General features: G+C 45.8%; 2 protein-coding genes across 2 annotated transcripts; both read right to left on the bottom strand.

Annotated features, from left to right (window-relative positions):
• Positions 1 to 655: 655 nt before the first annotated feature.
• hoxb5b (homeobox B5b) lies at positions 656 to 2,685 on the bottom strand. The gene is made up of 2 exons (XM_085760826.1): positions 1,663 to 2,685; positions 656 to 915 (listed from the first exon to the last, which is right to left on the bottom strand). The coding sequence occupies exons 1-2, from the start codon at positions 2,393 to 2,395 to the stop codon at positions 668 to 670; spliced, it is 981 nt and encodes a 326-aa protein (XP_085616952.1). The 5' UTR covers positions 2,396 to 2,685; the 3' UTR covers positions 656 to 667.
• Positions 2,686 to 3,725: 1,040 nt separating this feature from the next.
• On the bottom strand, positions 3,726 to 5,858 carry hoxb6b (homeobox B6b). Its single transcript, XM_085761489.1, has 4 exons — positions 5,402 to 5,858; positions 5,250 to 5,347; positions 4,126 to 4,158; positions 3,726 to 4,014 (listed from the first exon to the last, which is right to left on the bottom strand). The coding sequence occupies exons 1-4, from the start codon at positions 5,746 to 5,748 to the stop codon at positions 3,749 to 3,751; spliced, it is 744 nt and encodes a 247-aa protein (XP_085617615.1). The 5' UTR covers positions 5,749 to 5,858; the 3' UTR covers positions 3,726 to 3,748.
• Between the last annotated feature and the right edge of the window lie 3,706 nt (positions 5,859 to 9,564).

Consider the following 9,564-nt stretch of genomic DNA (forward strand, 5'->3'; position numbering starts at 1 on the left):
AAAGTTTACACTAAAGCGCTTTTTGAATGGCCCCGGGTTTAACATTATACATTATACATTCAATGAAGAGCAGCATGTGGTTTGGAAACTTTACTTTTTTCTTGTTTTTTGTTCTTTTCTGTAACTGTACAATGATTTTTTTTTTTTTTTTTAATTTATTTATCATTATTATTATTTACTTTTCTTTCTTTCTTTCTTTCTTTCTTTTTTTTTTACTCCTGTTGGACCGTGAAGTTACAATAATAATAATAAAGAGCTCGAGTTATTTAAACACCTTCAAGATAAAGAGATAAAGAGCAGGACAGTTAATATAACACCCCCTCCCACCCTCCACCCACCTTACCTTTACCTTCACCTCCACCCCCCCAGGAATGATATTTACATCTTTTTCTTTTTCTTCCATCTAACTACATCATAGTAACAACAGTATAACAGTAAACTAAAAAAAAAATGGCATGTTAACACCACAGGATACTTCTTCTTCTATCACAATAGCATGCTGAAGGTGCTGCGCTGTCAAGAGCTTGTACAGTACTCATGGATTCTTTCTTTTTCTTTAATTATTCCTCTTTTTTTATTATTATTTTTTCTTTTACTTTACTTTACTTCCCTCTCCCTCCCCCAAAAAACAAAACAAAAAAACAATCAAAAAACAAAAAGAAGTTGTTCAGTTGTGGAAAGCGCTGCCTCCTGTTACGAGACTCATGCTCTTCAGTTTATTGTCCTTCTTCCACTTCATCCTGCGGTTCTGAAACCAGATTTTGATCTGTCTCTCGGAAAGACACAGGGCGTGGGCTATCTCTATCCTCCGCCGTCTGGTTAGGTACCTATTGAAGTGAAACTCTTTCTCCAGCTCTAGCGTCTGGTAGCGGGTGTACGCGGTTCGGGCCCTTTTCCCGTCTGGTCCAGTCATATCTACAAATAGGTAGATTTTTTTTTTTTTTTTTTTTTAAATAACAAGAAAAAGCCACAGAATTAGCAACTGCACCGAGAATAAGAATAAGAAGAAACAGAGATAGAAGAGAGGAGGAGAAGGAGGAAGAAGAGTAGTAGTTTGTGGTATTTTTGCACAGGATTTGGCTGCAGGATGATTTCTAAAGAGGTCACAACATGATGCAGTAAAGAGGTGGGAGGTGAAGAGGAGGAAGAGGAGGAGGAGGAGGAAGAGGAGGGGGGACATGCATGCTACAGCAATGCAACCAACACGACATGTAACAACAATAACAACAACATTAACAACAACAACACAACTCCTCCTGCCCTTAAATACTGTAGATCCTAAACCTTTAGAATAAACACACAATCTAAAAATCCACCAACACCTCCTTCCTCCTCTTTCCTCCTCTTTCCTCCTCCTCCTCCTCTTCCTCCTGCCGCGGCTTCATGAGGCTCCACAGCCGTTAACCTGCGCCCCAGCGGCGGCCACAGTCCCATAAAGAGCTCCCTAACACCCCACCACCACCTCCATCTCACCCCCCAACTCCACAACCATCCACAGCCTCTCTTCTCTTCCCTTCCTTCTCTCCTCCGCTCACTCATGCACCGCCTGACAGATTTATGGCGCCGCCAGCGTGACACACACACACACACTCACACACACTCACACACACAACCTTCACAAACTAAATATTATAGTAGATGATGTGTAAATGTGTGTAATACCATGGCTTATGTGCAGTTTCCGCATCCAGGGGAATATTTGTGGTGTTTGGCCACAATCATTAGACGTGGGGGTGGAGGAGGAGGTGGCGTTGGGCTCCTGGTGCTGCTGCTGCTGCTGCTGCGCCCGGGAAGCCGCCGCGCTGGAGATGGAGACGCCGCCGCTGCTGTGCGCGCCTCCTTCCTCGGTCTCGGAGGCTCCGGTTGCGTCGTCGATCTCCGTGAAATGAACGCCACCACCTCCTCCGCCGCCGCCGTTGTTGTTGTTGCTGCTGTTGCTTTTGTTGAGGCTCGAAGCGGCGCTGCGGTCGGACGGCGGAGAGGCGCCTTTTAGTTCCAGCGGCTCTCGGTTCCCCCCGGCCGTGGCGCATGAGGGCACCGACTGTGGCACCGACGGATCCGGAGACGAGAGCGAGCAGTTACCGGGCGTCTGTCTGTTGCTGCTGCTGCTGCTGCTGGTGCTGTACCGGGCGTCCGGACCGAATCCCCGGGCATCCTCCCGCTGCTGCTGCTGCTGCTGCTGCTGCTGCTGCACGGCACCGAAGTGGCTGCCGGCGCTGGTCCGGTTCACCGTCAGGTCCATGCCATTGTAGTTGTAGCCGAAAGACCCGGAGTGCATGGCGCCGGGGTCTCTGAAGGAGCCGCTCACAGCGCCGTTAGTCCCATAATTTAGTAACTGATAGTCGGAGCCATTTGGATAGCGCCCTGAGAACGAGTTTACAAAGTAAGAGCTCATTTGCTTGGATTTTTAAAGCCTCGATTTGTAGATCTTTGTCGCTATAATCCTGTGTGCTTGCAACGATTTATGGACGCAATCATGAATTATAAGCAATGAAGCCTCTACTGTACTTTGCCAGGTATGCGGCCAAATATGGGAGAGCGTTCGGGAATCACGTGCCTTTGTTGACCAGTCGTAAATCCTCACTGATGACTTCAAGAGGTAATTCATGCTCCATGGTTACAAATGATGACGAAATAATGGTCGTTAGGCTCCAGTCAATGGGTGCCTCCCCGCTGCGCCTCGCGAGAGCCGCCGCGCGCGGGCAGAGAGCGCCATCTTCCGGACAGAGGAGGTAGCGCGCGCGCGCTCCGAGCTGCGCGTGGAGGGGGTGGGTGGGGTGGGGTAGGGGGCTGTCAGGGCCTCACCGCGGAGCCATCGATCATTTATGTAACACACTGATAACACACACACACACACACACACGCACACACAGGCCACAAAAGGCTCAGGTAACATAACGGTGGCAGCTTCACGCGCCCAGTGTCAAACCGGAAGTTATTTTTACTCTTTAGGCTTCACCTTTATGTGGATTTATTGTTTTTATTTTTATTTTATTGTGCAGCTCCAGAAGCAGCTCAGCTCCCACTATGATGATGATAATAATAATATTATTATTATTATTATTAAAATGAAAATGATAACAGGTCTTTTGTTTCTCTGCAGCGTGAACACATGACGCAACCAGATGTTCCAATATTTTTACATCAAAAAGCCTTTTTATTTTTCTATGTACAATTTTTCCTAAACAAAATATTGCACACATAGATCCAGATGTGCATCGAACACATGAACAACAATAAATAACATGTAACATTTCTCATCTGTACAAATCCAGCTGCAGACACCGAGCCCACACTATTATCATTATTATTATTATTGTCATTATTATTATTATTATTCATTATTATTATTATAGAACAACTACAGCACAACATGTACAGGAAGCACAAGGCCTCTTTAATGTCAAAAATAGAAACAATAATAATAATAATAATAATGATGATGATGAGGTAACAACATTTTTCAAAAACTAAACAGGTGAAGTTTTTTTTTTTTTTTACATTTTGGCGGATGGATTTTTGCATAGTCCCCTAAATAAAACACGCACAAGCACAAGGACGGACAGAGGAGGACCTGGTTGAAACTAACGCACCACAGTCACCGTGCAGACACTGAAGTGAATCTATCACTCTACACGTCTCTAGCACTTTTATCTACAAAGAAATAATACACCAGTTTTTATTCTGGAGAGGAGAGAGGGGAAAGAGAGAGAAAGAGTCTTTTCTTGTGGGTTTTTTTTTTAGTTTTTTAACTCTTCTTCTCCGCCTGCTGCTGCTCCTCCTCCTCCTCCGGGCTCTTTGACGGGTTCAGGAGTTTGTTCTCCTTTTTCCACTTCATCCTGCGGTTCTGAAACCAGATTTTGATCTGTCTCTCCGTCAGACACAGCGCGTGGGAGATCTCTATCCGGCGCCTCCTGGTCAGGTAGCGGTTGAAGTGGAACTCCTTCTCCAGCTCCAGGGTCTGGTAGCGGGTGTAGGTCTGTCGGCCCCGGCGGCCGCTGCTGCCAAACGGACCTGGACGGAGCAGCAACATCCATCAGTTAATCATTACATTGTTGTTTTCTTTTCTATTTTTCTTTTCTTTTTTTTTTGGTTAATTTTCTAAAGTGTAGGAGAAGAGTCTACCTGAAACTGCACTGAAAATCTGTAGTGGTGTATCTGCAAACATAACAATACAGTGTGTGTTACAGCTCTACTACAGCACAGACTCACAATAACAGACACAGAATATTTAGCTCTAAATCATTGAGAGGGAAAAAAACAAAACAATACTCATTAACTCTTCTGAATTGTTTATATTTTAATATTTCCTCCTGCGCTCATCAGAGGAAGGCGCACTCCTCTTCTTTTGTTAATGGATCTCCTGTAGTTTCCTCTCGTCGTGTGTCCTCATTGTGTCTCCTGACAGCCTCACAGTCAGATTACAATGACATCTACACATATTTAATTAATAAAAACTCTCCCTAATGATGATGTCATTAATGGAGCCAGCTCATCCTGCGCTGCGTAAAAGTGACGTTATAGAGTTCAGCTGCGTGTGGTTGCTTCAATGAAACTGAGATTTTATTTTCATTTTATTTTTAGTGTAGGCTATGTGTGTGTGTGTGTGTTTGTTTTGATGTTTGGTCTCTAGTGTGTGTGTGTGTATGTGTGTGTGAGGCCCAGAGTGAAGGAGCCATGTGACGAGAACCTGATGTTTCCAAGCTGCAGCTCTGCAGGCCCTGTCAGTCAGTCTCTACGTCTCTATGTATGTAGACCTATGTATTCATGCATGCGTGTGCGTGCGTGCGTAAATGCGCGTGCGTGTATGTAGACTGTGTATGCCGCGGTGATGATGTAGCAGCCTGAGCCCTGGAGGCGCGTGGAGCTCCGTGCGTAATCGGTGCGATCACAAACTAACTCTCAAGTTGTGTGATGGATACATATAGATACATAGATAGATACTTTGTTAATCCCAGTAGGGAGATGCAGCTGTCTCTCTCTCTCATCCAGACAGTTTAAACAGTTAAAACGCAGAAGAGTACATAGAATAAAGGGACAATAAGATAAAAAAAATAGATAAATAAATAAACACAGATGAGGCAGCACAGTACACTACACTACAATGTGCAGTGTAAGAGCACGAACACATGTAGAAGTGCAGCTACAGTAGAAGTGTCATCACGTTAAACATCAACACACAGGTAAAACTGACCCACTCTCACTTCATGTGTGTGTTTGTGTGTTTGTGTGTGTGTGTCGGTACCCACCGGCGGAGCACGCGTTCATCCGCTGCATCCACGGGTAGATGAGTGTGGAGGATTTGTCGTCGATGCCTCCGCCGCTGTGCTCCGGTCCCTCCGCCTTGCTGCTGCTGCTGCTCCGCTGCTGCTGCTGCTGCTGTTGATGCTGCTGCTGATGCTGCTGCTGATGCTCCGGACTCACAAACAGCGGCTGGTCGACGTCGCGGCTCGCGGAGAAAGCGCACGAGCCCTCCGCCGCGTCCTTGTAGAAAGCGGCGCTGTAGTCGCTGCAGGCGGTGGCGGCGGCGCCCCCAGCGCGGCCGTAGTAGTAGGACGCCGCCGCCGCCGCTGCAGGGTAAACCTTCTCCTGCATGTTGGCCGCCGCGGCGCCATACGTGGCCGCGCTGGAGTAGTGTCTTAACGGATCGGTGTATCCCGAGGAATATAGCGGTATCTGACCCAGGAGAGAGTCCTGTCCTCCCGGTAGAGACACGGGAAAAGTTGAGTTAACAAAATAGGAACTCATTGGGTGGACAACGGGGTGTAGGCTATATACTCCGGAGGAATATGATTTGTTGTCTTTTATAGTCCAAGTGGTTTTGCCATTACTTTATCGGAGATTTGGTTTTTGCTGAGCGGGGGAGGGGGTGGGTGGGGAGGGAGAGGGTGAGGAGGGGGGGTGAGGGAGGGAGGGAGGGGGGGCTGAGAGGTGCCACTGACTATACGGAGAGGGGAAGTGGACCAGCTGATCCACCGCTGGCCAATCAGCGCCGTCCTGTGCTTTCCACTATTGCACCCATGGGGGGCTCTTGTTGCGCGCATGCATGCAGGGGGGAGGGGGGGGGGGCAGGGGGGGGTCTCCCCGGTGAGTCGAAATGAAGCGCTCGAGCCTGTCGGTCTTTACGCACGCTCACACACACTCACACACACACAGAAAGAGAGAGAGAGGATGCTGCTGCTGCTGCTGCGACTCACCAAAACACACACACTCACAAATAGTGTAAGAAACAGAAGCGAGGCGACACACTACATGTATGAATATGAAGTGTGTGTGTGTGTGTGTGTGTTTGTGTGTGTGTGTGAGGATGCAAATGCAGCAGTGAAACACACACACACACACACGCACAAACAAACACGAACTCTGTCTCACACACTCATGAAATGCAAAAAAGGAGGAAAAAAACAAAACAAAAACCAACAGGACAGTGACGCGTCAAACTCTACGTCTTGTTTCCTTTTACGCACAAATTACAAGGCAACATCTTCATCCTCCTCCTCCTCTTCCTCCACTCCAGTAATCCAACTGTGACTCTCAAACACACCGATAAACCACCGTGGATCTGACTCAGTCCGGATCTGCGTCAATAATCTGGATTCTCACTCTGTTTTTCTGTCTTTTCTTTCTTTCTTTCTTTCTTCTTCTAAAGGCTCCTGAATCCTGGATCTTGATCCATCAACACCGAGTCCACGAAGACGCGCATGCAGCAGGAGAGAAGGAGGACACGCGCGCTTCCACACACACTCATCACCACCACCACTACCACCACCACCACCATCATCATCATCATCAGCATCATCAGCATCATCACCTTCAACCAAGTGGACTCGCTCTGGTTTCACATGAAAACCCGGTGTGAGTATTTAAATGAAGTGAGTCTCATCATTGATCCATTTATCAATATCTGTATTTAGTGATAATAATTCAACAGATCAATGAGAGTTTTTTTTTTAAATCGATCTGTTCACATTTCGCTGCTTTGTGCAGTTAAAAGCTTTTTATTGGAGTTAATTATAAGGATTTAACAGCGTTTTAGAACAAAAGAATCTAAAAATTGTTATTTAAAACGTCGTAATTTTTATTTCTTATAATTTAGAAGTGAATTTCGATTATTTCTGTTTATTTAATCCGCTTTCTTATTTGGAAAAGTTGCCTTATGAAATGAAAAGTAAATCAAAATAAAGAAAAATAAGGAAATAAATCATAAGGTGTAAAATTAATTTCAGTGTTTTTAAATGAGTTTAAATATTTATGTGATGGAAACTCGTTAGAAAATCGAATAATCCTGGTTTCAGATCAGTTTTTTCTGGAGCTCTGTGAGTAAATATATTTCCTAACATATTTACATTTATACATACACATACATACATATTTAGAAACATTTTAAATTGAAAGTTAGGATAAAACATATCTTATATTTGTGTCTTGGGCGCGTGCAGGCGGCGCCACAGCCGCAGGCCGCAACATCTGCAGCTGTGTGGCCACATCTGGACGGAGTGGACGGAGATCACAAACACACGATGATGTGGTTTAAACAGTTTAAAAAATATGAGACAGAAATCTCACTTTTATGTCTCGTGACGTTTTTTTTTTTGTATATAAACGGCAGCGTCGAGCACGAGACAGAGAAAACACCGAGGCGCCGTGAACGCGACAAGAAAAACCAAAGTTAAAATCGATTAAATTTGGCTGCAGAGATTTAATAAAGACTAAATCAGAGCAAATATTAGTTTATAGATCATTTAAAATATATAGGCTATATATTAAAAAACAACAGATGCGGAGAGGCGCCGGTGCGCTTTCATTCATTGACAAAGACTTGAGACGCGTTTTTCAGAATAAAACCACAAAATCAAATCAGATAAAACATTAAAAAAAACAAAAAACAGAATAAAAACTGTGACCAGAGGAAGAAAACGTGGACATATGTGATTATTTAAGATAAACACGTCACAGCTGCAGCTCAGGCCTCACATGACATCATCATCACCACCGTCATCATCATCACACCACCAGCAGCATCAGACCCAGACCCAGACCCGGTCCAGTCCGGTCCGGTCCGGTCCGGTCCAGCTGTGGCCTCAGGCTGAGATCTAAACCTGTCTGTTTTACTTAGCTATAGGCCTATAACATCTGTTTTTTCCCAGGTGACACTGCGGCTGGCTGGCTGCCTCCCTCCGGCCTGTCAGGGGTTAAACCCGCAGCAGCCGGAGCAGCAACTGGTTGTGAATCGCTCTCACAACAACGCAACATTAAAAAAAACAACACACAACAACAACAACATAACAACAACACGCAGCCAGCAGCCATGGAGGTTCCGCGGAGCTGCTGCCTCCTCTCCCCGGGCTCAGCGCCTCGCAGCTCGGCCGCGGCGCAGCGCCTTCACCGCTCAGACCGCGGAGCCTCTTCTCTTCTTACCTTGTGTTGATCATCCATCATCTTCCTTCCTCTGTCCCACTTCTTCTCCCACCTGGTTCACAATAATCCCACCACCATCACCACCATCATCTTCCTCTTCTTCTTCTTCTTCTTCTTCACCACAAACACCATCATCATCCTCATCACCATCATCATCATCCAGGGTTGTGCTGTTTCCTCATTTTCACGAACATGCAGCCACATTATGATGGCGAAGCTTCATCATCACGCAGCAGCGTCTCCATCTTTATTTTTTTGGGGAGGGAGAGAGAGAAATTACGCAGCGCGACGTTGCGTAAAAAAAAACAAAAAAAAAACACAACACACACACAAGAAAGAAAGAGCCAAGAAAATGGGGGGAAAAAATAAAGAAAAGGCGCTGCTGCTGCTGGTGTTGTTATATATAAAGTGTAAAAGTGAATGAGCGGTGGAAAACACAGCAGCTGCATTTTAACCTCATGGGAAATAAGTTCCCGTTGCTGCTGCTGCTCCACATGACCGGCAGCGACCAATCCCCGAGCCCGGCGCGTCGTAAACTTCCACAGCAAAGTTGTAAATTTTCATAAACAGCAGCCGTTTTTTGTGCTTAAGACGCCGCTTTTTCCCCCTCCGCCATCTTTACTTTCTCCTCCAAAAGGCCCGGGAGGTTTCGGGTTTGATGCTGCATGTGGGACAGTGGGTTTGACTGTGACATTTTTGTGTTTGGATGGTGTTAGTTCTGGTCCAGGTGGCGCAGAAGCAGAAGGTCTGTACAGCTTCTTATTGAGTTTCACTGATCCGAGCTCAGATTATTGAACCTTCATCCTCTTGAATCTGAAACATTTTCATCAGTTTCTCTCCATTTTCTCTCACTTGACGCGCCAAAGAGTTGAGTTTCTCTCTGTGGTTTCAGGCTAAAAGAGTTTTTTTTTCTCTCTTTCCTTCTTTTTATTCTATTAGTTTAGTTGCATTAAATCCGATTATCAGATGTGTCAGAGTGGAGCTTTTCCTCCTCACACAGGCCGCAGATGGAGGAGGAGATGGAGATGGAGATGGAGGAGGTCGTGACTGCAGCGAGTCCTCAGGGGGAATTTAAGGTCACTCGGACTCAGCAGAACTTTTCTCAAATCAAAGTTCAGGTTTTAAAACGGCGCAGAAACTGGGATC

The sequence above is a fragment of the Trachurus japonicus genome, chromosome 19 (genome assembly GCF_045865225.1).
Source record: "Trachurus japonicus isolate A0001 chromosome 19, Traja_1.0".
Taxonomy (NCBI): Eukaryota; Metazoa; Chordata; class Actinopteri; order Carangiformes; family Carangidae; genus Trachurus; species Trachurus japonicus.

Coding starts and splice junctions, on each gene's coding strand:
- hoxb6b (XM_085761489.1), bottom strand. CDS start 5,748: ATGAGTTCCTATTTTGTTAACTCAACTTTTCCCGTGTCTCTACCGGGA. Junction 5,348..5,401: donor AGTCCGGAGCATCAGCAGCA/GCATCAGCAGCA, acceptor CAGCAGCAGCAG/CAAGGCGGAGGGACCGGAGC. Junction 4,015..4,125: donor GATTTTCAGTGCAGTTTCAG/GTAGACTCTTCT, acceptor TGCTCCGTCCAG/GTCCGTTTGGCAGCAGCGGC.
- hoxb5b (XM_085760826.1), bottom strand. CDS start 2,395: ATGAGCTCTTACTTTGTAAACTCGTTCTCAGGGCGCTATCCAAATGGC. Junction 916..1,662: donor GAAACTGCACATAAGCCATG/GTATTACACACA, acceptor ACCTATTTGTAG/ATATGACTGGACCAGACGGG.